We start from the raw sequence: 26,794 nt of genomic DNA on the forward strand, positions 1-26,794 counted from the left end.
CCCTTCAGAGATCACTGGAGTTCTCTTTAGGATATTTAAGCCTACCGCAAAGTACAGAAATGAAGCCCATCTCAAGCTACAGAAGGTTAGACAACCAAGTACACTTTTACAACCCATTTTTAAAATATTTTGCTGTGTCTGCTTCCCCTGTACTAAGTAGAAGATGGAGGAAGAAAATACAGGATGAGAAAACTACTATAACGAAGCACGCCTGCACATGCGATTCTATCAAACTCAGGATTGAAATGAGTGAAATGTCTCAGATTAGTTTGTAACCGTTACCACCATATTTAGAAACTGTGCTGCCATTAAGCAGCCACCTCAGCAGATAGCAGGGTATACTCAAACCTTTATCAAATTTAAGATGGGACTTTCAGAATCAAAAAATGCTAACGGCACTACCAGTAACTCACACTACTGGAGTTATTCATATGGTGAGTTTATTGTGAATTAAGAATACAGACAACGTTTTAATGATACATGTGAAGGCTGTCACATACGCACTCTGGTTTTCATTGTGCACTTGAGAGAAGCATTAATATAAACAAAGAAGTTAATAATTATATACATCTCCTTTCCCAGAAAATCTCTGAAGCAATTCCACCAGTGTGGCAGATCATTCTCTGCATTTAACTATCCAGTAAATATATACATTACAATTTATTTATCCACATTTTACTAATTATTCTTTGTTGGCATGTTTTTTTTTTGTTATCTTAAAAATGTGAATTAGTTATATGTTTTTTGGTCTTGAATTTATTCTGTTGGGTTTTTTTAAATTCTTTTAAGGCTAAATATGACCCACCAGAATAATAAAAAAAATGAGAAGAGAGGAAGGGGTAAAGCATTAGTCTCTCTACAACTAGTATTTTGTTTTTATTTTGCATTGTAAAATGTTTGTGGAATATACATATTACCTTAGCTGAAATAAAGAAAAATATTTTAATAAGAAAGCAAAAGTAGGTCAGAAAGGTCCCACATCTAAACAAGTAAGTATCGTTCTCATAGTACTAGTTTATGCTCCATTCTGGGAAAAAATCTATAATCTAAACATAATTGGTGTGGTTTTGAGAAGCCTATTTAACAAGTCTTTTTGCTATCATCGAGCCTTTCAATAATTTACTTTCATGGTCCAGCTATCTTTTCAGACTTTGCTAAAACTGTGGGCTCCTCTGTATCTGTAGAAATCGTTGCCTTTTGTCAGATTCGAAGAAATCAGTATTTTTATTAGTGCACAGTATAGTACGTCCACGTACTTGAAAATTTAAATGTGTTAAATTCCATTCAACTGTTTTCATAAATTTCAGCTTTGGGTTTTGTTTAATTTTCAGTTACTAGAAAATTATGAAGATATTTTTTTCTGTATGTGTAGATTATTTTATTTTCATTGAAAGCTAAGAAAAAACAATCTTCATTTGGTTGTATCTCCAGGAATATTAGGTTGACTATCTTTTTCTTCCTCCAACAAGATTAGTTCAGTTCTTGCTGAAGACGTCACAATAGTACGAGAAACTGGAACATTAGATGAGGCCTCATCAATTTCAACTTTTTTGTCCTCTGTTCTTTCTTTAGGTGATAAACTCTCTTGTGCATCAAAAAATACATCAGGTTTATCTGATGGGCTATCTTCATCTGAGATTTTTCCCTCTTTGTGATCTGTCTCTTCTTTGTCAACAGTCTTAGCCTTTTTGGAAGGAGATGTGAAACCAAGCTTGGGAAATCTAAACCATCCAGTTTTTTCAGTTTGCTTAGAAGAATCATTATCTGATGTGTCAGCAAGTTTCACATCTTCTGGCACTGATTTTTTTACTTCTGTTTTTGGATCTGTGCTTGTTTCATCACCAGAAGATGAAAAGCCAATAGTTGGAAGCCAAAATTTGAATCTTCCAGGAGATCTTTTACTATCAGTCTTTTCCTTTTCAGTGGTTATATCTTTTTCTTCATCTTCTAGTGCTTCAGCTACATCCTCATCTTTAGAGAGAGGACCTACAGTTATTCCCTCTGGTGATTTACCAGGATGAGTCTCTTCAGGTTTACTGGAAGGCTTTACTTCAACAGCAAATGTTTTTAACTTTGGAAAACTTACTTTTCCACTAGATTCTTCGGTCTCACTGTGTGGTTTGTCAGATAGTTTAAGCTCAGCACTGCCAGTCCTCTGTGCTGCTACTCCAAAGCTTTCATCAGCACACTTAGATTTGCTCACTGATACATCTTCTGTCGGAGATGGCTGCTGGACTAGCACTTCTAAGTTGCTGTGTGATTCAGGCAACTTCACCTTGACCAACGAGAATCCCAAAGTAGCAGTTTTGACTTCTGATGAGAGAATCTCTGATTCTTTCAGTATTTCAGTAGTGTAAATCTCACACCTTTCAATAGCAACATGTTCAGGTTCTACTTTCTCACTCACTTCTTGGCCCTCTACATACGACCAATGAAGGTCTTGCCCTGCATTTGAAAGGGAGGTTTCTATGGTAGTAGTCATCTGTGCTGTTTTAATGTCAGGTTCAGTCAGTGTTAGAATTTTGCTTTTTGCTTTTTGAATAGCACCCTCTAGAGCCTCTGGTGTTTCTTCAGGGATAGCAGAACTTGCTTGCAGTTGCCCTACTTCAATGTCAGTACAAGATCCCATTGGATCTGTTAGCACTTTTGACAATGAAACATCAGCTTCAGTTGGGAGAGCTTTGAAAGTGAATCTTGGTATTTTTAGTTTGGGAATTTTTATATTTACTTCTGGGCCACCTTGTGATTTCTCCACTGTTTCCACTGTTATTCTGCCAGACGCTTCCCTATGATCTAGAGCTGAACTTTCCAGGCCAATGGATCCTTCTGACGTTTTAAACTGCATTTCTGCTGTCCCTAATTCAGTTTTAGATACTGAATCAGCTTCTGACTTTGGCAAATTGATATCATCTTCAAAACCCTTCACTTCTGAATGCAGTACTCCAAACTTTGGAATCTTAAACTTGTATGTTTTAATTTTACTTGTTTCTGCTCTATCTTCTACTTGCACTTCCACCCCTGCAGACTTGTCCTGTTCAATACTTTTCACTTGAAATTTCATTTCAGGATCTACTCTACCAATTTTAACTTCCATTTTCATTCCTGGAACTTCTACCTTTACATCTTCCAGCTTAGCTGTAACATAAACACCGTCTTCTGATGTTGTAGACCATTCACGTGTAGGCCTTTTTAATTGACTTCCTTCACTGTCTTTTCCTATAATTTTCATCTCACCTGCTATTTTTCCTTTTTTAATTACTGCCTCTTGATTTTGAATATCTAGTTCTTCCTTTGGAAGACTAATGTCTATTTTCTCCTGTGTTGCATCCAGAGTAATTTCAGCTGATGATGGTTTGCATCCTAATTCTGAAGTATCTAACTTAGTGGAACTTTCTGCCCTTGGGACTGCTATATCCTGTGATTTGACTTTATGCTCTTGAACATTCAGAGTACACGTAGGAAACTTTTTTGTTAAACTGTTGTCTTTGTCAGTTTCTGAAGCGCTTACATACGATTTAGTCAATTCTGATGAATAAACTGTGAATTCGGAAGTATGCATTTTTTGTCCTTCAGCACCACGCTTAACTACATCTGCATAAGTTTCGGTTTTTGGAATATTCACTCTACTATCTGTTCTTTCTGCAGATAATGTAATATCTCCTTCCGTCTTTGGCAAGCTAACATCAGAACTCTTCACAGAATCTTCTAATTTTGGCATCCCTTCTTTTCCAATAGTAATTTCAGCAACTGCGTGTGGCAATGAGAAGGTATTTTCAGGAATACTTGTTTCAGTTTGTACTTTGGCAGAGGAAATGCCTGCCTGAGTTTTTTCCATACTTCTTTCAATACCAGCATCACCTTTTTTTTCCTTTAAGGGTGTCCTGCCAAATGCAGGTATTCTGAATTTTGGCATTTTAAACCATCCCTGATGTTCTTCAGTCTGAACTTCTTCTGGTTTTACTTCATATTCTTCTTTTAATTTGATGTATTTCTCTTCAAGGCTCTCAATAGCTGCCTCTGTCATTGGTTTAGACACTGACTGGGGGCTTATGTCTACCTTTGGAGCTTCAATGCCAGCTGTCAGAACTTGGGGTGTTTTCATCTTACAAGCATAAACACCTACTCCAGGATCTGGCATATCAGATGTAAGTTCTGATGCTGGAACTCCCACAGCAATGTCAGCAATTTCACTTGCCATTTTTAGCTGGGGTGTCTCAGCTTCTATTTTTGGAGAGCTGATCTCTGTCTCTGGGCCTTTCCCTTTTGTTAAGGAGATTCCAAACTTCTGGAATTTGGGCATTTTAATCTTTCCTTCAGGACCCTCCAATTTCATCTTTCTTCCATCCACAACTGATGATATTTCTGTTACTATTTCAGGGCTCCTCAGCTCAGTTGAAACTTCTCCTTTGGGGAGCTTAATACCTGTTTTTTGAATGGCATCCTCATCAGTAGAACTCGATTTTAGGACAACCTGTTGAGAACTCCCCTCTAAGGGAGGCAGAGCAGCATCAATCTTTGCTGAGCTGACTCCCATGTCAGTTTGGGAGGCTCCAGCTTCTATTTTGGAAAACTCCAGAGTGGGGATCTTAACAGCAGCCAATTTTATGCTTATTTGTGCCCCTTCTTCTGCCCTTTCATAATGACTTCTTTCTATATCAGGTATCTGTATTGAGTCATCACCTTGTCTTTCTGTTTTAGGAATAGTAGCATCAACTTCAGCTTTTGGCGAATGTGTCTGAGCTTTGGGAACCTTGATCTTGGAGAGTGAAATTTTAGGCATGACAAATTGAGGCTTTTTAACGGGACTTTTTTGTTCAGCTTTTCCTGCAGATAGTTCCAGATCCAGGGCTGACCCAGTACCTTGATCATCAGTTGCAGTTCCTCTCACTTCTGTGTCTGTTCTGCCTGACATTACAGCAAGTTTATGATCTTCCAAGTTTGCTCCAGAATCTGGTTTAACACTTGCTTCCTTCTTCGGGGACCAACTGAAGGATGGCAGTTTGAATTTTGGCATTTTGAAATGTCCTTCTTTATCTTCTCCGTCTCCATCTTGCTTTATTTCCCCTTTGATTTTTAATGTTGCATCTGAATCCTGAATATCACTGTCTGGTTTTGGAATAGAAATGTCAGCTGATGAGAGGGGAGCATCAGCTTCTGATGCCTTATGGTCAGCTTTGGTCATTTTGACTTTAGGGCTGTAAGTTTCTGTTCCGGTACCACATTCCACCTCCAAATGTGGTGCTTCGACAGCAATGTCAGCTATTTCTACCATCGCTTTTAGCTGGGGAGCCTTGACTTCTGATTTGGATTGGCTGATCTCCTTTTCTGACCCTTTCCCTTTAGAATGTGTAATTCCAAACTTTGGCATTTGGAATTTAGACATTTTTGTTTTCCCTTCAGGACCTTCGATTTTTATTTCTACATCACCCACAGCAATTTCACTTGATGTTCTTTCAACACTTGTGTCAGGACTCTTTGCCTCAATGGAGCCTTCAGTCTTAATATCTGAGACGGAGGGGCTGGCAGCAGCTGATTTGAATGTCAGGTCATCTTCTTCACATATAGGAAGTATGACCTCACCTGTAGGCATGCTAATATCCATCTCTATTTTGGGACCTTTGACTTCTGGTTTGGAAAATTCCAAAGTTGGGACTGTAACTTTTGACACTTCTATGCTCATTCCTGATCCTTCTCTGCTACTCCCTTTCTCAGATTTCTGTACTGAAACACCTTCTTTTTCTTGTTTGGGATCACAAACGTCAGTTTCCTGTACGGGCAGAGAGACCTGGACTTTCTGACCCTTCATTTTAGGGAATGAGATCTTTGGCATCATAAATTGGGATTTCTTGTTTCTGCCCTTTTCACCATCTTTTTCTGTTGATGTATCAATTTCCCCATGAAGGTATTGATTCTCAGAGGTAGGAAATGTTAATTCAGATTCTGTGTCTCCAGATAAAGTGGGTTCTTCCAGATGTTTCTCAGCTTCAGAAGGAGCAATAGCTTCTTTCTTCGGTGACCAACTAAATGAAGGCAGTTTGAATTTTGATGTCTTAAATTTGTTTTCTTTCTCCTCGGTGTCCTTCTCTCCTGAAACTACTTCCTGTTCCACCTTGCACTCTAAATCTGGGCCATGGATTTCCACTTCTAATTTTGGCATAGTAACTTCCATTGATGGGAGACTGACATCCAACTTTGGTGCACTGAGAACAACTTCAGGTGAAGGCTTTTCTATCTTTACCCCTAATTCAGCATCAAGGATCTGAGTGGGTTTTTCAAGATCAGTATCAGCCATATCAGATGTTATTCTTCCTTTGGAAATTTCAGATTCCATTTTGGAACCAATATCACTTTCTGATGGTTTTCCCTTAGACCAAGAAATTCCAAATTTTGGTTTTCTAAATTTAGGAATTTTAACTGTAAACTCTGTGTCACCGACAGATACTTCAGCAGCTGGTGTTTTTCCTCCTGGCTTCAGACTTCCTTGCTCCAAAGAAGCATCTTCATTTAAAATTTCAAAATCTTTTACTGAAATATTCTCATCAGTAAGAGTTATTTTTGATTCAGATTCTGCTGTATTCATTTGATATTTAGTAAGAGTAATATCCCCTTTTGGTAATGGGGAATCCTGTTCAACTTTAGAAGACCCAATATCAACTTTAGAGAAACCCAAGCTAGGAATTCTGAATTTAGTATTTTTAGAGCCACTGTCTCCCTTATTGTCAGGATGATGTTTAGATGTAACACTGCCTGAAAGAACAGCAGGACTTACCTCTGTTACTGAATAACAAAGGGTTTCTGAGACAGAAACTTCATGTTCAGGCTTACTCTGTGCCTGAGGTTTTGAACTTTTAGAAAGAGAAACCTTAGGCATTCTAAACAAAGAACTTTTAGCTTTACCTGTTCCATCCTCTTTCCCGGAGGAGGAATCTAAGCTCTCTTCAATAACAGACGCTTGGATTTCAGCTGTGGGCAGGATAACCTGTGCATGGGGAGCTTTGACTTTGGGCATCTTGACGTCGGGCATCTTGAACCGACCTTTCTCGCCGTCTCCTCCGGCAGCCGTCTCGACGCTCACCTCCACGCTGGGGGCTTGGATCTCGGCCGTGGGCAGGGTGACGTCGACTTCGGCGGTTCCCGAGGGCACCGTCACCTGGGGCTCCTTGAGGCTGACGTCCACGTCAGCGGCCACGGTGCCCTTGGCCTCTCTGCTGCTGGACCAGCCAAAGGAAGGCATGCCGAACTTGGGCATCTTGAACTTGCCGTCCTTGGTCTTCGCGGCCTCCTTCTCCGGGGCTTTTGCTTCCCCTTCGAGGGTGAGGGCCGCCTCGGGGGCCTGCAGGTCGACGCTGGCCTTTGGAAGGGTGACGTCGACGGACGGGAGGCTGATGTCCACCTTGGGAGCTTTGATGTCAGCTTTGGGCATTTTGAGGGAGGGCTTCTCCACCTTCCAGCCGGCCCCTTCGGTTTTGGCACCGGGGACGTCGGCTTTGAGGCCCAGCACCGGGCCCTCCCCTGCGGCTGTCACGGTGGCGGAGGGCAGGTCGACCTCTGCGGTGGGCAGGCTGACCTCGCCTTCGAGCCCTTCCGCCTTGGGAGGCGACACTCCAAATTTGGGCTTGTCGAATTTGGGCATCTTAAACTTCCCCTTCAGGCCCGTGGCTTCCAGCTCGGCTCCGTCAAGCGAGCCTTCGCCAGAGGGCACTTTGAGGTCTATCTCGGGCGCCTGCAGCTCCAGGGAGCCTTCCACGGAGGGCAGCTTGATGTCGGGGGTGGCGATGCTGACGGCGCCGGCCTTGAGGTCTGCCTCTGGGGGGCTGACGTCTGCGTCCAGTTTGGGAGCCTTGACGGTCGGCTTGGAGAAGACCACGCTGGGCACCTTGACTTTCGGCATGTGTATTTTCATGCCAGCACCCTCCACTTTGCCGGCAGCCGCCTCCAGGCCACCTTCGGCGTCGGGGCCCTGCAGGCTGAGTTCGCCCTCCGGGACTTCGGCCTGGCCTTTGGGCAGCGAGCCCTCCGCCTTCGGCAGGCTGACCTGCACGTGGGGAGCTTTGACTTTGGGCAGCTTGACGCTGGGCATCTTGACGTCGGGCATCTTGAACCGACCTTTCTCGCCGTCTCCTCCGGCAGCCGTCTCGACGCTCACCTCCACGCTGGGGGCTTGGATCTCGGCCGTGGGCAGGGTGACGTCGACTTCGGCGGTTCCCGAGGGCACCGTCACCTGGGGCTCCTTGAGGCTGACGTCCACGTCAGCGGCCACGGTGCCCTTGGCCTCTCTGCTGCTGGACCAGCCAAAGGAAGGCATGCCGAACTTGGGCATCTTGAACTTGCCGTCCTTGGTCTTCGCGGCCTCCTTCTCCGGGGCTTTTGCTTCCCCTTCGAGGGTGAGGGCCGCCTCGGGGGCCTGCAGGTCGACGCTGGCCTTTGGAAGGGTGACGTCAACGGACGGGAGGCTGATGTCCACCTTGGGAGCTTTGATGTCAGCTTTGGGCATTTTGAGGGAGGGCTTCTCCACCTTCCAGCCGGCCCCTTCGGTTTTGGCACCGGGGACGTCGGCTTTGAGGCCCAGCACCGGGCCCTCCCCTGCGGCCGTCACGGTGGCGGAGGGCAGGTCGACCTCTGCAGTGGGCAGGCTGACCTCGCCTTCGAGCCCTTCCGCCTTGGGAGGCGACACTCCAAATTTGGGCTTGTCGAATTTGGGCATCTTAAACTTCCCCTTCAGGCCCGTGGCTTCCAGCTCGGCTCCGTCAAGCGAGCCTTCGCCAGAGGGCACTTTGAGGTCTATCTCGGGCGCCTGCAGCTCCAGGGAGCCTTCCACGGAGGGCAGCTTGATGTCGGGGGCGGCGATGCTGACGGCGCCGGCCTTGAGGTCTGCCTCTGGGAGGCTGACGTCTGCGTCCAGTTTGGGAGCCTTGACGGTCGGCTTGGAGAAGACCACGCTGGGCACCTTGACTTTCGGCATGTGTATTTTCATGCCAGCACCCTCCACTTTGCCGGCAGCCGCCTCCAGGCCACCTTCGGCGTCGGGGCCCTGCAGGCTGAGTTCGCCCTCCGGGACTTCGGCCTGGCCTTTGGGCAGCGAGCCCTCCGCCTTCGGCAGGCTGACCTGCACGTGGGGAGCTTTGACTTTGGGCAGCTTGACGCTGGGCATCTTGACGTCGGGCATCTTGAACCGACCTTTCTCGCCGTCTCCTCCGGCAGCCGTCTCGACGCTCACCTCCACGCTGGGGGCTTGGATCTCGGCCGTGGGCAGGGTGACGTCGACTTCGGCGGTTCCCGAGGGCACCGTCACCTGGGGCTCCTTGAGGCTGACGTCCACGTCAGCGGCCACGGTGCCCTTGGCCTCTCTGCTGCTGGACCAGCCAAAGGAAGGCATGCCGAACTTGGGCATCTTGAACTTGCCGTCCTTGGTCTTCGCGGCCTCCTTCTCCGGGGCTTTTGCTTCCCCTTCGAGGGTGAGGGCCGCCTCGGGGGCCTGCAGGTCGACGCTGGCCTTTGGAAGGGTGACGTCAACGGACGGGAGGCTGATGTCCACCTTGGGAGCTTTGATGTCAGCTTTGGGCATTTTGAGGGAGGGCTTCTCCACCTTCCAGCCGGCCCCTTCGGTTTTGGCACCGGGGACGTCGGCTTTGAGGCCCAGCACCGGGCCCTCCCCTGCGGCCGTCACGGTGGCGGAGGGCAGGTCGACCTCTGCAGTGGGCAGGCTGACCTCGCCTTCGAGCCCTTCCGCCTTGGGAGGCGACACTCCAAATTTGGGCTTGTCGAATTTGGGCATCTTAAACTTCCCCTTCAGGCCCGTGGCTTCCAGCTCGGCTCCGTCAAGCGAGCCTTCGCCAGAGGGCACTTTGAGGTCTATCTCGGGCGCCTGCAGCTCCAGGGAGCCTTCCACGGAGGGCAGCTTGATGTCGGGGGCGGCGATGCTGACGGCGCCGGCCTTGAGGTCTGCCTCTGGGAGGCTGACGTCTGCGTCCAGTTTGGGAGCCTTGACGGTCGGCTTGGAGAAGACCACGCTGGGCACCTTGACTTTCGGCATGTGTATTTTCATGCCAGCACCCTCCACTTTGCCGGCAGCCGCCTCCAGGCCACCTTCGGCGTCGGGGCCCTGCAGGCTGAGTTCGCCCTCCGGGACTTCGGCCTGGCCTTTGGGCAGCGAGCCCTCCGCCTTCGGCAGGCTGACCTGCACGTGGGGAGCTTTGACTTTGGGCAGCTTGACGCTGGGCATCTTGACGTCGGGCATCTTGAACCGACCTTTCTCGCCGTCTCCTCCGGCAGCCGTCTCGACGCTCACCTCCACGCTGGGGGCTTGGATCTCGGCCGTGGGCAGGGTGACGTCGACTTCGGCGGTTCCCGAGGGCACCGTCACCTGGGGCTCCTTGAGGCTGACGTCCACGTCAGCGGCCACGGTGCCCTTGGCCTCTCTGCTGCTGGACCAGCCAAAGGAAGGCATGCCGAACTTGGGCATCTTGAACTTGCCATCCTTGGTCTTCGCGGCCTCCTTCTCCGGGGCTTTTGCTTCCCCTTCGAGGGTGAGGGCCGCCTCGGGGGCCTGCAGGTCGACGCTGGCCTTTGGAAGGGTGACGTCGACGGACGGGAGGCTGATGTCCACCTTGGGAGCTTTGATGTCAGCTTTGGGCATTTTGAGGGAGGGCTTCTCCACCTTCCAGCCGGCCCCTTCGGTTTTGGCACCGGGGACGTCGGCTTTGAGGCCCAGCACCGGGCCCTCCCCTGCGGCCGTCACGGTGGCGGAGGGCAGGTCGACCTCTGCAGTGGGCAGGCTGACCTCGCCTTCGAGCCCTTCCGCCTTGGGAGGCGACACTCCAAATTTGGGCTTGTCGAATTTGGGCATCTTAAACTTCCCCTTCAGGCCCGTGGCTTCCAGCTCGGCTCCGTCAAGCGAGCCTTCGCCAGAGGGCACTTTGAGGTCTATCTCGGGCGCCTGCAGCTCCAGGGAGCCTTCCACGGAGGGCAGCTTGATGTCGGGGGCGGCGATGCTGACGGCGCCGGCCTTGAGGTCTGCCTCTGGGGGGCTGACGTCTGCGTCCAGTTTGGGAGCCTTGACGGTCGGCTTGGAGAAGACCACGCTGGGCACCTTGACTTTCGGCATGTGTATTTTCATGCCAGCACCCTCCACTTTGCCGGCAGCCGCCTCCAGGCCACCTTCGGCGTCGGGGCCCTGCAGGCTGAGTTCGCCCTCCGGGACTTCGGCCTGGCCTTTGGGCAGCGAGCCCTCCGCCTTCGGCAGGCTGACCTGCACGTGGGGAGCTTTGACTTTGGGCAGCTTGACGCTGGGCATCTTGACGTCGGGCATCTTGAACCGACCTTTCTCGCCGTCTCCTCCGGCAGCCGTCTCGACGCTCACCTCCACGCTGGGGGCTTGGATCTCGGCCGTGGGCAGGGTGACGTCGACTTCGGCGGTTCCCGAGGGCACCGTCACCTGGGGCTCCTTGAGGCTGACGTCCACGTCAGCGGCCACGGTGCCCTTGGCCTCTCTGCTGCTGGACCAGCCAAAGGAAGGCATGCCGAACTTGGGCATCTTGAACTTGCCGTCCTTGGTCTTCGCGGCCTCCTTCTCCGGGGCTTTTGCTTCCCCTTCGAGGGTGAGGGCCGCCTCGGGGGCCTGCAGGTCGACGCTGGCCTTTGGAAGGGTGACGTCAACGGACGGGAGGCTGATGTCCACCTTGGGAGCTTTGATGTCAGCTTTGGGCATTTTGAGGGAGGGCTTCTCCACCTTCCAGCCGGCCCCTTCGGTTTTGGCACCGGGGACGTCGGCTTTGAGGCCCAGCACCGGGCCCTCCCCTGCGGCCGTCACGGTGGCGGAGGGCAGGTCGACCTCTGCAGTGGGCAGGCTGACCTCGCCTTCGAGCCCTTCCGCCTTGGGAGGCGACACTCCAAATTTGGGCTTGTCGAATTTGGGCATCTTAAACTTCCCCTTCAGGCCCGTGGCTTCCAGCTCGGCTCCGTCAAGCGAGCCTTCGCCAGAGGGCACTTTGAGGTCTATCTCGGGCGCCTGCAGCTCCAGGGAGCCTTCCACGGAGGGCAGCTTGATGTCGGGGGCGGCGATGCTGACGGCGCCGGCCTTGAGGTCTGCCTCTGGGAGGCTGACGTCTGCGTCCAGTTTGGGAGCCTTGACGGTCGGCTTGGAGAAGACCACGCTGGGCACCTTGACTTTCGGCATGTGTATTTTCATGCCAGCACCCTCCACTTTGCCGGCAGCCGCCTCCAGGCCACCTTCGGCGTCGGGGCCCTGCAGGCTGAGTTCGCCCTCCGGGACTTCGGCCTGGCCTTTGGGCAGCGAGCCCTCCGCCTTCGGCAGGCTGACCTGCACGTGGGGAGCTTTGACTTTGGGCAGCTTGACGCTGGGCATCTTGACGTCGGGCATCTTGAACCGACCTTTCTCGCCGTCTCCTCCGGCAGCCGTCTCGACGCTCACCTCCACGCTGGGGGCTTGGATCTCGGCCGTGGGCAGGGTGACGTCGACTTCGGCGGTTCCCGAGGGCACCGTCACCTGGGGCTCCTTGAGGCTGACGTCCACGTCAGCGGCCACGGTGCCCTTGGCCTCTCTGCTGCTGGACCAGCCAAAGGAAGGCATGCCGAACTTGGGCATCTTGAACTTGCCATCCTTGGTCTTCGCGGCCTCCTTCTCCGGGGCTTTTGCTTCCCCTTCGAGGGTGAGGGCTGCCTCGGGGGCCTGCAGGTCGACGCTGGCCTTTGGAAGGGTGACGTCGACGGACGGGAGGCTGATGTCCACCTTGGGAGCTTTGATGTCAGCTTTGGGCATTTTGAGGGAGGGCTTCTCCACCTTCCAGCCGGCCCCTTCGGTTTTGGCACCGGGGACGTCGGCTTTGAGGCCCAGCACCGGGCCCTCCCCTGCGGCCGTCACGGTGGCGGAGGGCAGGTCGACCTCTGCAGTGGGCAGGCTGACCTCGCCTTCGAGCCCTTCCGCCTTGGGAGGCGACACTCCAAATTTGGGCTTGTCGAATTTGGGCATCTTAAACTTCCCCTTCAGGCCCGTGGCTTCCAGCTCGGCTCCGTCAAGCGAGCCTTCGCCAGAGGGCACTTTGAGGTCTATCTCGGGCGCCTGCAGCTCCAGGGAGCCTTCCACGGAGGGCAGCTTGATGTCGGGGGCAGCGATGCTGACGGCGCCGGCCTTGAGGTCTGCCTCTGGGAGGCTGACGTCTGCGTCCAGTTTGGGAGCCTTGACGGTCGGCTTGGAGAAGACCACGCTGGGCACCTTGACTTTCGGCATGTGTATTTTCATGCCAGCACCCTCCACTTTGCCGGCAGCCGCCTCCAGGCCACCTTCGGCGTCGGGGCCCTGCAGGCTGAGTTCGCCCTCCGGGACTTCGGCCTGGCCTTTGGGCAGCGAGCCCTCCGCCTTCGGCAGGCTGACCTGCACGTGGGGAGCTTTGACTTTGGGCAGCTTGACGCTGGGCATCTTGACGTCGGGCATCTTGAACCGACCTTTCTCGCCGTCTCCTCCGGCAGCCGTCTCGACGCTCACCTCCACGCTGGGGGCTTGGATCTCGGCCGTGGGCAGGGTGACGTCGACTTCGGCGGTTCCCGAGGGCACCGTCACCTGGGGCTCCTTGAGGCTGACGTCCACGTCAGCGGCCACGGTGCCCTTGGCCTCTCTGCTGCTGGACCAGCCAAAGGAAGGCATGCCGAACTTGGGCATCTTGAACTTGCCGTCCTTGGTCTTCGCGGCCTCCTTCTCCGGGGCTTTTGCTTCCCCTTCGAGGGTGAGGGCCGCCTCGGGGGCCTGCAGGTCGACGCTGGCCTTTGGAAGGGTGACGTCAACGGACGGGAGGCTGATGTCCACCTTGGGAGCTTTGATGTCAGCTTTGGGCATTTTGAGGGAGGGCTTCTCCACCTTCCAGCCGGCCCCTTCGGTTTTGGCACCGGGGACGTCGGCTTTGAGGCCCAGCACCGGGCCCTCCCCTGCGGCCGTCACGGTGGCGGAGGGCAGGTCGACCTCTGCAGTGGGCAGGCTGACCTCGCCTTCGAGCCCTTCCGCCTTGGGAGGCGACACTCCAAATTTGGGCTTGTCGAATTTGGGCATCTTAAACTTCCCCTTCAGGCCCGTGGCTTCCAGCTCGGCTCCGTCAAGCGAGCCTTCGCCAGAGGGCACTTTGAGGTCTATCTCGGGCGCCTGCAGCTCCAGGGAGCCTTCCACGGAGGGCAGCTTGATGTCGGGGGCGGCGATGCTGACGGCGCCGGCCTTGAGGTCTGCCTCTGGGAGGCTGACGTCTGCGTCCAGTTTGGGAGCCTTGACGGTCGGCTTGGAGAAGACCACGCTGGGCACCTTGACTTTCGGCATGTGTATTTTCATGCCAGCACCCTCCACTTTGCCGGCAGCCGCCTCCAGGCCACCTTCGGCGTCGGGGCCCTGCAGGCTGAGTTCGCCCTCCGGGACTTCGGCCTGGCCTTTGGGCAGCGAGCCCTCCGCCTTCGGCAGGCTGACCTGCACGTGGGGAGCTTTGACTTTGGGCAGCTTGACGCTGGGCATCTTGACGTCGGGCATCTTGAACCGACCTTTCTCGCCGTCTCCTCCGGCAGCCGTCTCGACGCTCACCTCCACGCTGGGGGCTTGGATCTCGGCCGTGGGCAGGGTGACGTCGACTTCGGCGGTTCCCGAGGGCACCGTCACCTGGGGCTCCTTGAGGCTGACGTCCACGTCAGCGGCCACGGTGCCCTTGGCCTCTCTGCTGCTGGACCAGCCAAAGGAAGGCATGCCGAACTTGGGCATCTTGAACTTGCCGTCCTTGGTCTTCGCGGCCTCCTTCTCCGGGGCTTTTGCTTCCCCTTCGAGGGTGAGGGCCGCCTCGGGGGCCTGCAGGTCGACGCTGGCCTTTGGAAGGGTGACGTCAACGGACGGGAGGCTGATGTCCACCTTGGGAGCTTTGATGTCAGCTTTGGGCATTTTGAGGGAGGGCTTCTCCACCTTCCAGCCGGCCCCTTCGGTTTTGGCACCGGGGACGTCGGCTTTGAGGCCCAGCACCGGGCCCTCCCCTGCGGCCGTCACGGTGGCGGAGGGCAGGTCGACCTCTGCGGTGGGCAGGCTGACCTCGCCTTCGAGCCCTTCCGCCTTGGGAGGCGACACTCCAAATTTGGGCTTGTCGAATTTGGGCATCTTAAACTTCCCCTTCAGGCCCGTGGCTTCCAGCTCGGCTCCGTCAAGCGAGCCTTCGCCAGAGGGCACTTTGAGGTCTATCTCGGGCGCCTGCAGCTCCAGGGAGCCTTCCACGGAGGGCAGCTTGATGTCGGGGGCGGCGATGCTGACGGCGCCGGCCTTGAGGTCTGCCTCTGGGAGGCTGACGTCTGCGTCCAGTTTGGGAGCCTTGACGGTCGGCTTGGAGAAGACCACGCTGGGCACCTTGACTTTCGGCATGTGTATTTTCATGCCAGCACCCTCCACTTTGCCGGCAGCCGCCTCCAGGCCACCTTCGGCGTCGGGGCCCTGCAGGCTGAGTTCGCCCTCCGGGACTTCGGCCTGGCCTTTGGGCAGCGAGCCCTCCGCCTTCGGCAGGCTGACCTGCACGTGGGGAGCTTTGACTTTGGGCAGCTTGACGCTGGGCATCTTGACGTCGGGCATCTTGAACCGACCTTTCTCGCCGTCTCCTCCGGCAGCCGTCTCGACGCTCACCTCCACGCTGGGGGCTTGGATCTCGGCCGTGGGCAGGGTGACGTCGACTTCGGCGGTTCCCGAGGGCACCGTCACCTGGGGCTCCTTGAGGCTGACGTCCACGTCAGCGGCCACGGTGCCCTTGGCCTCTCTGCTGCTGGACCAGCCAAAGGAAGGCATGCCGAACTTGGGCATCTTGAACTTGCCGTCCTTGGTCTTCGCGGCCTCCTTCTCCGGGGCTTTTGCTTCCCCTTCGAGGGTGAGGGCCGCCTCGGGGGCCTGCAGGTCGACGCTGGCCTTTGGAAGGGTGACGTCAACGGACGGGAGGCTGATGTCCACCTTGGGAGCTTTGATGTCAGCTTTGGGCATTTTGAGGGAGGGCTTCTCCACCTTCCAGCCGGCCCCTTCGGTTTTGGCACCGGGGACGTCGGCTTTGAGGCCCAGCACCGGGCCCTCCCCTGCGGCCGTCACGGTGGCGGAGGGCAGGTCGACCTCTGCAGTGGGCAGGCTGACCTCGCCTTCGAGCCCTTCCGCCTTGGGAGGCGACACTCCAAATTTGGGCTTGTCGAATTTGGGCATCTTAAACTTCCCCTTCAGGCCCGTGGCTTCCAGCTCGGCTCCGTCAAGCGAGCCTTCGCCAGAGGGCACTTTGAGGTCTATCTCGGGCGCCTGCAGCTCCAGGGAGCCTTCCACGGAGGGCAGCTTGATGTCGGGGGCAGCGATGCTGACGGCGCCGGCCTTGAGGTCTGCCTCTGGGAGGCTGACGTCTGCGTCCAGTTTGGGAGCCTTGACGGTCGGCTTGGAGAAGACCACGCTGGGCACCTTGACTTTCGGCATGTGTATTTTCATGCCAGCACCCTCCACTTTGCCGGCAGCCGCCTCCAGGCCACCTTCGGCGTCGGGGCCCTGCAGGCTGAGTTCGCCCTCCGGGACTTCGGCCTGGCCTTTGGGCAGCGAGCCCTCCGCCTTCGGCAGGCTGACCTGCACGTGGGGAGCTTTGACTTTGGGCAGCTTGACGCTGGGCATCTTGACGTCGGGCATCTTGAACCGACCTTTCTCGCCGTCTCCTCCGGCAGCCGTCTCGACGCTCACCTCCACGCTGGGGGCTTGGATCTCGGCCGTGGGCAGGGTGACGTCGACTTCGGCGGTTCCCGAGGGCACCGTCACCTGGGGCTCCTTGAGGCTGACGTCCACGTCAGCGGCCACGGTGCCCTTGGCCTCTCTGCTGCTGGACCAGCCAAAGGAAGGCATGCCGAACTTGGGCATCTTGAACTTGCCGTCCTTGGTCTTCGCGGCCTCCTTCTCCGGGGCTTTTGCTTCCCCTTCGAGGGTGAGGGCCGCCTCGGGGGCCTGCAGGTCGACGCTGGCCTTTGGAAGGGTGACGTCAACGGACGGGAGGCTGATATCCACCTTGGGAGCTTTGATGTCAGCTTTGGGCATTTTGAGGGAGGGCTTCTCCACCTTCCAGCCGGCCCCTTCGGTTTTGGCACCGGGGACGTCGGCTTTGAGGCCCAGCACCGGGCCCTCCCCTGCGGCCGTCACGGTGGCGGAGGGCAGGTCGACCTCTGCGGTGGGCAGGCTGACCTCGCCTTCGAGCCCTTCCGCCTTGGGAGGCGACACTCCAAATTTGGGCTTGTCGAATTTGGGCATCTTAAACTTCCCCTTCAGGCCCGTGGCTTCCAGCTCGGCTCCGTCAAGCGAGCCTTCGCCAGAGGGCACTTTGAGGTCTATCTCGGGCGCCTGCAGCTCCAGGGAGCCTTCCACGGAGGGCAGCTTGATGTCGGGGGCGGCGATGCTGACGGCGCCGGCCTTGAGGTCTGCCTCTGGGAGGCTGACGTCTGCGTCCAGTTTGGGAGCCTTGACGGTCGGCTTGGAGAAGACCACGCTGGGCACCTTGACTTTCGGCATGTGTATTTTCATGCCAGCACCCTCCACTTTGCCGGCAGCCGCCTCCAGGCCACCTTCGGCGTTGGGGCCCTGCAGGCTGAGTTCGCCCTCCGGGACTTCGGCCTGGCCTTTGGGCAGCGAGCCCTCCGCCTTCGGCAGGCTGACCTGCACGTGGGGAGCTTTGACTTTGGGCAGCTTGACGCTGGGCATCTTGACGTCGGGCATCTTGAACCGACCTTTCTCGCCGTCTCCTCCGGCAGCCGTCTCGACGCTCACCTCCACGCTGGGGGCTTGGATCTCGGCCGTGGGCAGGGTGACGTCGACTTCGGCGGTTCCCGAGGGCACCGTCACCTGGGGCTCCTTGAGGCTGACGTCCACGTCAGCGGCCACGGTGCCCTTGGCCTCTCTGCTGCTGGACCAGCCAAAGGAAGGCATGCCGAACTTGGGCATCTTGAACTTGCCGTCCTTGGTCTTCGCGGCCTCCTTCTCCGGGGCTTTTGCTTCCCCTTCGAGGGTGAGGGCCGCCTCGGGGGCCTGCAGGTCGACGCTGGCCTTTGGAAGGGTGACGTCAACGGACGGGAGGCTGATGTCCACCTTGGGAGCTTTGATGTCAGCTTTGGGCATTTTGAGGGAGGGCTTCTCCACCTTCCAGCCGGCCCCTTCGGTTTTGGCACCGGGGACGTCGGCTTTGAGGCCCAGCACCGGGCCCTCCCCTGCGGCCGTCACGGTGGCGGAGGGCAGGTCGACCTCTGCAGTGGGCAGGCTGACCTCGCCTTCGAGCCCTTCCGCCTTGGGAGGCGACACTCCAAATTTGGGCTTGTCGAATTTGGGCATCTTAAACTTCCCCTTCAGGCCCGTGGCTTCCAGCTCGGCTCCGTCAAGCGAGCCTTCGCCAGAGGGCACTTTGAGGTCTATCTCGGGCGCCTGCAGCTCCAGGGAGCCTTCCACGGAGGGCAGCTTGATGTCGGGGGCGGCGATGCTGACGGCGCCGGCCTTGAGGTCTGCCTCTGGGAGGCTGACGTCTGCGTCCAGTTTGGGAGCCTTGACGGTCGGCTTGGAGAAGACCACGCTGGGCACCTTGACTTTCGGCATGTGTATTTTCATGCCAGCACCCTCCACTTTGCCGGCAGCCGCCTCCAGGCCACCTTCGGCGTCGGGGCCCTGCAGGCTGAGTTCGCCCTCCGGGACTTCGGCCTGGCCTTTGGGCAGCGAGCCCTCCGCCTTCGGCAGGCTGACCTGCACGTGGGGAGCTTTGACTTTGGGCAGCTTGACGCTGGGCATCTTGACGTCGGGCATCTTGAACCGACCTTTCTCGCCGTCTCCTCCGGCAGCCGTCTCGACGCTCACCTCCACGCTGGGGGCTTGGATCTCGGCCGTGGGCAGGGTGACGTCGACTTCGGCGGTTCCCGAGGGCACCGTCACCTGGGGCTCCTTGAGGCTGACGTCCACGTCAGCGGCCACGGTGCCCTTGGCCTCTCTGCTGCTGGACCAGCCAAAGGAAGGCATGCCGAACTTGGGCATCTTGAACTTGCCGTCCTTGGTCTTCGCGGCCTCCTTCTCCGGGGCTTTTGCTTCCCCTTCGAGGGTGAGGGCTGCCTCGGGGGCCTGCAGGTCGACGCTGGCCTTTGGAAGGGTGACGTCGACGGACGGGAGGCTGATGTCCACCTTGGGAGCTTTGATGTCAGCTTTGGGCATTTTGAGGGAGGGCTTCTCCACCTTCCAGCCGGCCCCTTCGGTTTTGGCACCGGGGACGTCGGCTTTGAGGCCCAGCACCGGGCCCTCCCCTGCGGCCGTCACGGTGGCGGAGGGCAGGTCGACCTCTGCGGTGGGCAGGCTGACCTCGCCTTCGAGCCCTTCCGCCTTGGGAGGCGACACTCCAAATTTGGGCTTGTCGAATTTGGGCATCTTAAACTTCCCCTTCAGGCCCGTGGCTTCCAGCTCGGCTCCGTCAAGCGAGCCTTCGCCAGAGGGCACTTTGAGGTCTATCTCGGGCGCCTGCAGCTCCAGGGAGCCTTCCACGGAGGGCAGCTTGATGTCAGGGGCGGCGATGCTGACGGCGCCGGCCTTGAGGTCTGCCTCTGGGAGGCTGACGTCTGCGTCCAGTTTGGGAGCCTTGACGGTCGGCTTGGAGAAGACCACGCTGGGCACCTTGACTTTCGGCATGTGTATTTTCATGCCAGCACCCTCCACTTTGCCGGCAGCCGCCTCCAGGCCACCTTCGGCGTCGGGGCCCTGCAGGCTGAGTTCGCCCTCCGGGACTTCGGCCTGGCCTTTGGGCAGCGAGCCCTCCGCCTTCGGCAGGCTGACCTGCACGTGGGGAGCTTTGACTTTGGGCAGCTTGACGCTGGGCATCTTGACGTCGGGCATCTTGAACCGACCTTTCTCGCCGTCTCCTCCGGCAGCCGTCTCGACGCTCACCTCCACGCTGGGGGCTTGGATCTCGGCCATGGGCAGGGTGACGTCGACTTCGGCGGTTCCCGAGGGCACCGTCACCTGGGGCTCCTTGAGGCTGACGTCCACGTCAGCGGCCACGGTGCCCTTGGCCTCTCTGCTGCTGGACCAGCCAAAGGAAGGCATGCCGAACTTGGGCATCTTGAACTTGCCGTCCTTGGTCTTCGCGGCCTCCTTCTCCGGGGCTTTTGCTTCCCCTTCGAGGGTGAGGGCCGCCTCGGGGGCCTGCAGGTCGACGCTGGCCTTTGGAAGGGTGACGTCGACGGACGGGAGGCTGATGTCCACCTTGGGAGCTTTGATGTCAGCTTTGGGCATTTTGAGGGAGGGCTTCTCCACCTTCCAGCCGGCCCCTTCGGTTTTGGCACCGGGGACGTCGGCTTTGAGGCCCAGCACCGGGCCCTCCCCTGCGGCCGTCACGGTGGCGGAGGGCAGGTCGACCTCTGCGGTGGGCAGGCTGACCTCGCCTTCGAGCCCTTCTGCCTTGGGAGGCGACACTCCAAATTTGGGCTTGTCGAATTTGGGCATCTTAAACTTCCCCTTCAGGCCCGTGGCTTCCAGCTCGGCTCCGTCAAGCGAGCCTTCGCCAGAGGGCACTTTGAGGTCTATCTCGGGCGCCTGCAGCTCCAGGGAGCCTTCCACGGAGGGCAGCTTGATGTCGGGGGCGGCGATGCTGACGGCGCTGGCCTTGAGGTCTGCCTCTGGGAGGCTGAAGTCTGCGTCCAGTTTGGGAGCCTTGACGGTCGGCTTGGAGAAGACCACGCTGGGCACCTTGACTTTCGGCATGTGTATTTTCATGCCAGCACCCTCCACTTTGCCGGCAGCCGCCTCCAGGCCACCTTCGGCGTCAGGGCCCTGCAGGCTGAGTTCGCCCTCCGGGACTTCGGCCTGGCCTTTGGGCAGCGAGCCCTCCGCCTTCGGCAGGCTGACCTGCACGTGGGGAGCTTTGACTTTGGGCAGCTTGATGCTGGGCATCTTGACGTCGGGCATCTTGAACCGACCTTTCTCGCTGTCTCCTCCGGCAGCCGTCTCGACGCTCACCTCCACGCTGGGGGCTTGGATCTCGGCCGTGGGCAGGGTGACGTCGACTTCGGCGGTTCCCGAGGGCACCGTCACCTGGGGCTCCTTGAGGCTGACGTCCACGTCAGCGGCCACGGTGCCCTTGGCCTCTCTGCTGCTGGACCAGCCAAAGGAAGGCATGCCGAACTTGGGCATCTTGAACTTGCCGTCCTTGGTCTTCGCGGCCTCCTTCTCCGGGGCTTTTGCTTCCCCTTCGAGGGTGAGGGCCGCCTCGGGGGCCTGCAGGTCGACGCTGGCCTTTGGAAGGGTGACGTCAACGGACGGGAGGCTGATGTCCACCTTGGGAGCTTTGATGTCAGCTTTGGGCATTTTGAGGGAGGGCTTCTCCACCTTCCAGCCGGCCCCTTCGGTTTTGGCACCGGGGACGTCGGCTTTGAGGCCCAGCACCGGGCCCTCCCCTGCGGCCGTCACGGTGGCGGAGGGCAGGTCGACCTCTGCAGTGGGCAGGCTGACCTCGCCTTCGAGCCCTTCCGCCTTGGGAGGCGACACTCCAAATTTGGGCTTGTCGAATTTGGGCATCTTAAACTTCCCCTTCAGGCCCGTGGCTTCCAGCTCGGCTCCGTCAAGCGAGCCTTCGCCAGAGGGCACTTTGAGGTCTATCTCGGGCGCCTGCAGCTCCAGGGAGCCTTCCACGGAGGGCAGCTTGATGTCGGGGGCGGCGATGCTGACGGCGCCGGCCTTGAGGTCTGCCTCTGGGAGGCTGACGTCTGCGTCCAGTTTGGGAGCCTTGACGGTCGGCTTGGAGAAGACCACGCTGGGCACCTTGACTTTCGGCATGTGTATTTTCATGCCAGCACCCTCCACTTTGCCGGCAGCCGCCTCCAGGCCACCTTCGGCGTCGGGGCCCTGCAGGCTGAGTTCGCCCTCCGGGACTTCGGCCTGGCCTTTGGGCAGCGAGCCCTCCGCCTTCGGCAGGCTGACCTGCACGTGGGGAGCTTTGACTTTGGGCAGCTTGACGCTGGGCATCTTGACGTCGGGCATCTTGAACCGACCTTTCTCGCCGTCTCCTCCGGCAGCCGTCTCGACGCTCACCTCCACGCTGGGGGCTTGGATCTTGGCCATGGGCAGGGTGACGTCGACTTCGGCGGTTCCCGAGGGCACCGTCACCTGGGGCTCCTTGAGGCTGACGTCCACGTCAGCGGCCACGGTGCCCTTGGCCTCTCTGCTGCTGGACCAGCCAAAGGAAGGCATGCCGAACTTGGGCATCTTGAACTTGCCGTCCTTGGTCTTCGCGGCCTCCTTCTCCGGGGCTTTTGCTTCCCCTTCGAGGGTGAGGGCCGCCTCGGGGGCCTGCAGGTCGACGCTGGCCTTTGGAAGGGTGACGTCGACGGACGGGAGGCTGATGTCCACCTTGGGAGCTTTGATGTCAGCTTTGGGCATTTTGAGGGAGGGCTTCTCCACCTTCCAGCCGGCCCCTTCGGTTTTGGCACCGGGGACGTCGGCTTTGAGGCCCAGCACCGGGCCCTCCCCTGCGGCCGTCACGGTGGCGGAGGGCAGGTCGACCTCTGCAGTGGGCAGGCTGACCTCGCCTTCGAGCCCTTCCGCCTTGGGAGGCGACACTCCAAATTTGGGCTTGTCGAATTTGGGCATCTTAAACTTCCCCTTCAGGCCCGTGGCTTCCAGCTCGGCTCCGTCAAGCGAGCCTTCGCCAGAGGGCACTTTGAGGTCTATCTCGGGCGCCTGCAGCTCCAGGGAGCCTTCCACGGAGGGCAGCTTGATGTCGGGGGCGGCGATGCTGACGGCGCCAGCCTTGAGGTCTGCCTCTGGGAGGCTGACGTCTGCGTCCAGTTTGGGAGCCTTGACGGTCGGCTTGGAGAAGACCACGCTGGGCACCTTGACTTTCGGCATGTGTATTTTCATGCCAGCACCCTCCACTTTGCCGGCAGCCACCTCCAGGCCACCTTCGGCGTCGGGGCCCTGCAGGCTGAGTTCGCCCTCCGGGACTTCGGCCTGGCCTTTGGGCAGCGAGCCCTCCGCCTTCGGCAGGCTGACCTGCACGTGGGGAGCTTTGACTTTGGGCAGCTTGACGCTGGGCATCTTGACGTCGGGCATCTTGAACCGACCTTTCTCGCCGTCTCCTCCGGCAGCTGTCTCGACGCTCACCTCCACGCTGGGGGCTTGGATCTTGGCCGTGGGCAGGGTGACGTCGACTTCGGCGGTTCCCGAGGGCACCGTCACCTGGGGCTCCTTGAGGCTGACATCCACGTCAGCGGCCACGGTGCCCTTGGCCTCTCTGCTGCTGGACCAGCCAAAGGAAGGCATGCCGAACTTGGGCATCTTGAACTTGCCGTCCTTGGTCTTCGCGGCCTCCTTCTCCGGGGCTTTTGCTTCCCCTTCGAGGGTGAGGGCCGCCTCGGGGGCCTGCAGGTCGACGCTGGCCTTTGGAAGGGTGACGTCGACGGACGGGAGGCTGATGTCCACCTTGGGAGCTTTGATGTCAGCTTTGGGCATTTTGAGGGAGGGCTTCTCCACCTTCCAGCCGGCCCCTTCGGTTTTGGCACCGGGGACGTCGGCTTTGAGGCCCAGCACCGGGCCCTCCCCTGCGGCCGTCACGGTGGCGGAGGGCAGGTCGACCTCTGCAGTGGGCAGGCTGACCTCGCCTTCGAGCCCTTCCGCCTTGGGAGGCGACACTCCAAATTTGGGCTTGTCGAATTTGGGCATCTTAAACTTCCCCTTCAGGCCCGTGGCTTCCAGCTCGGCTCCGTCAAGCGAGCCTTCGCCAGAGGGCACTTTGAGGTCTATCTCGGGCGCCTGCAGCTCCAGGGAGCCTTCCACGGAGGGCAGCTTGATGTCGGGGGCGGCGATGCTGACGGCGCCGGCCTTGAGGTCTGCCTCTGGGAGGCTGACGTCTGCGTCCAGTTTGGGAGCCTTGACGGTCGGCTTGGAGAAGACCACGCTGGGCACCTTGACTTTCGGCATGTGTATTTTCATGCCAGCACCCTCCACTTTGCCGGCAGCCGCCTCCAGGCCACCTTCGGCGTCGGGGCCCTGCAGGCTGAGTTCGCCCTCCGGGACTTCGGCCTGGCCTTTGGGCAGCGAGCCCTCCGCCTTCGGCAGGCTGACCTGCACGTGGGGAGCTTTGACTTTGGGCAGCTTGACGCTGGGCATCTTGACGTCGGGCATCTTGAACCGACCTTTCTCGCCGTCTCCTCCGGCAGCCGTCTCGACGCTCACCTCCACGCTGGGGGCTTGGATCTCGGCCGTAGGCAGGGTGACGTCGACTTCGGCGGTTCCCGAGGGCACCGTCACCTGGGGCTCCTTGAGGCTGACGTCCACGTCAGCGGCCACGGTGCCCTTGGCCTCTCTGCTGCTGGACCAGCCAAAGGAAGGCATGCCGAACTTGGGCATCTTGAACTTGCCGTCCTTGGTCTTCGCGGCCTCCTTCTCCGGGGCTTTTGCTTCCCCTTCGAGGGTGAGGGCCGCCTCGGGGGCCTGCAGGTCGACGCTGGCCTTTGGAAGGGTGACGTCGACGGACGGGAGGCTGATGTCCACCTTGGGAGCTTTGATGTCAGCTTTGGGCATTTTGAGGGAGGGCTTCTCCACCTTCCAGCCGGCCCCTTCGGTTTTGGCACCGGGGACGTCGGCTTTGAGGCCTTCCCCTGCGGTCATCACGTTTTGAGAGATTTCTTCTGTTTTCTTTGACGATATTCTGACTTCACCATTTTTTATTTCTGTGTCATGTTTCACTTTCAGTTGTTCTTCTTCTTTCTCACTCAATTGAATATCTTTTGAGGAACTTTTTATGTTTTCCTTGTTCTGAATTGGCAGCTTTTCTTCCAGTTCTTTTTTTATATCCCTTGCATTACTTTTTTCTTTGGAGATCCCAATTTCAATTTCTGCACTTGGAGGCTCTACGTCTTTAGCTGATACACTTATCTCTGTCATTGCATCTTTTTCTATGGATGGCCCTGTTCCTTTCTGTGGTACCTTTTCTTCTCTGTCCGTTACCTGATTTTCACTTTGTCCTGGCTCATCCTTTGTAGTTGTCCAGGTAAATGTAGGTAATTTAAGCTTTGGCAGTCTGAATTTGCTTTCTTTTCCCTCTGTATCTTTTTCTCCTATTTTCATGCCAGTGTTCATCTGTGAGGTTTTGTCACTTGCAGGCGTGACATCTTCTTCTCTCTCTGCCTTTTTTACAGTATCTGCTGACTCAATTGTCCTTTCTTCTCCTGGTATTTTCACTTCAGCTTTAGGATTTTTGGCTATTTTGAATGACGGCATTTGTATTTTCCAAGTAGATACATCTGACTCTGCATCAGGCTTGTGAGGTTTCACATCCAAATTCCTAGCATCCTCTGAACTTGTACCAGCTGTTTTTTCTGGTATTGAATGTGGAATGTCACTTCCCAATTTGGCATTGTCAGTATCTTGCTCTTGTCTTTTGGTCACTGAAATCCCAAATTTTTTTTTCTGAATTGTTAGTATTTGTGTGTCACCTTCTGCTTGTTTTTCTGCGGTTTCCATTGTGTCAGGTGTTTTGTGTAATTCTGCTTTAGCAGTGCCTATTTCTAGGCCTTTTACCTGTATAGACCCTTCTGCTGTGTGACCCGTCATGTCCATGTTAATTCCACTTTCTCTTTCTGTTTTATCTGCTGTTCCTTTCTGTTTCTTTTTTCGGGATTTCGATGAGGCTTGCGGTGTTTGTTTAGTTGGGCTTTCTTTCAGATCAGGCGTTTCTAAACTGGGCTTTGGTATCTGTGTTGTTATAGCTGGTACTTCAGGTACAGTAACTTTTGTTGTTGATTCCTTGTCTTTTTCTTTTTTAATGTTTATTTCAACTTCAGGGCTTTTTTTTGCGTGAGATGGAATGCCATTTTTCATGTCTTTTAAGTCTTTTGTTAAAGTTTCATGTACCTCCCCTGTTTGAATTTCATAAGCATGAGATGTAGTATATTCAACAGTTAGTATTTCGGCATTTTCCAGGCTATCTTCTTTGTGTATTTTTTCTCTTTCAGATAACAGTGTAGTTTTTATTTCTTTTTTTTGTTTGTCTTGTGTTTCTGCTTTAGATCTGTGCATTTTGAATCCAATGCTAGGGAACTTCAGTTTCTTTTGGCTTCCTTTTTTTTCTTTGATAGGGACTTCTTGTTGAAATTGAGACTCTGTGTCTGTGCTTGTAGGGGAAATATCCTGTATAGCAGGCTCATATGCATCTGACGTACTATGAGATCTTCTGTGCCCCAGTATCTTTTTATTTTTAATTGACTGGAATTTTGGCCATGACAATCTATCTTTTTTAGGTCTCTTGCTTCTTCCTACCCTTTGGCTTACAATTAATATTTCCCTGTCTTCTTCTGAAATGGCTTTTCCTGAATCCTGCAGTGTTTCTTCAGGAATGCTCTCACTGAGTTCTTTTTCCTGAAAGAACAAATAGTAGTCAGAAGATTAATAGTAAACTAAATATACATGCAAGACAAAATAAAATACATACTATAAAATATGTAGAAAAATGTGCTTTTTATTCACAGTATCTACTTGTACTATAAAAATTTCTGAAAATAGTGTATATTATTCAGGTAGAAATTACATAAAACAAATGGATTATATGTCTGTAATATTTGGATTTCTGAAGGTTTATGTGTTCTGCAAAACATTGCAGTAAATAGAGGTTTTTATAAGTATCTTTCTAGCTATATGCCTGTACAAATATATATATAATATTTATATTATAATATGTATATAGGTATATACATATTGTATTATGCATATGTATACATATTGTATATACATATGTATTACACATATGTATAATATGTA

At 55.7% G+C, this 26,794-nt stretch overlaps 1 protein-coding gene across 1 annotated transcript in view; it reads right to left on the bottom strand.

The window, feature by feature from the left end:
• Positions 1 to 439: 439 nt before the first annotated feature.
• Positions 440 to 26,794, bottom strand: part of LOC134514929 (neuroblast differentiation-associated protein AHNAK-like) — a 56,941-nt gene continuing 30,586 nt past the window's right edge. Inside the window, exon 6 of the mRNA XM_063333339.1 lies at positions 440 to 26,395. Within this exon, the coding sequence (XP_063189409.1) occupies positions 1,412 to 26,395 (24,984 nt within the window). The 3' untranslated portion in view covers positions 440 to 1,411. The remainder of the gene's footprint in view (positions 26,396 to 26,794) is intronic.

The sequence above is a fragment of the Chroicocephalus ridibundus genome, chromosome 4 (assembly GCF_963924245.1).
Source record: "Chroicocephalus ridibundus chromosome 4, bChrRid1.1, whole genome shotgun sequence".
In the NCBI taxonomy this organism is placed as follows: Eukaryota; Metazoa; Chordata; class Aves; order Charadriiformes; family Laridae; genus Chroicocephalus; species Chroicocephalus ridibundus.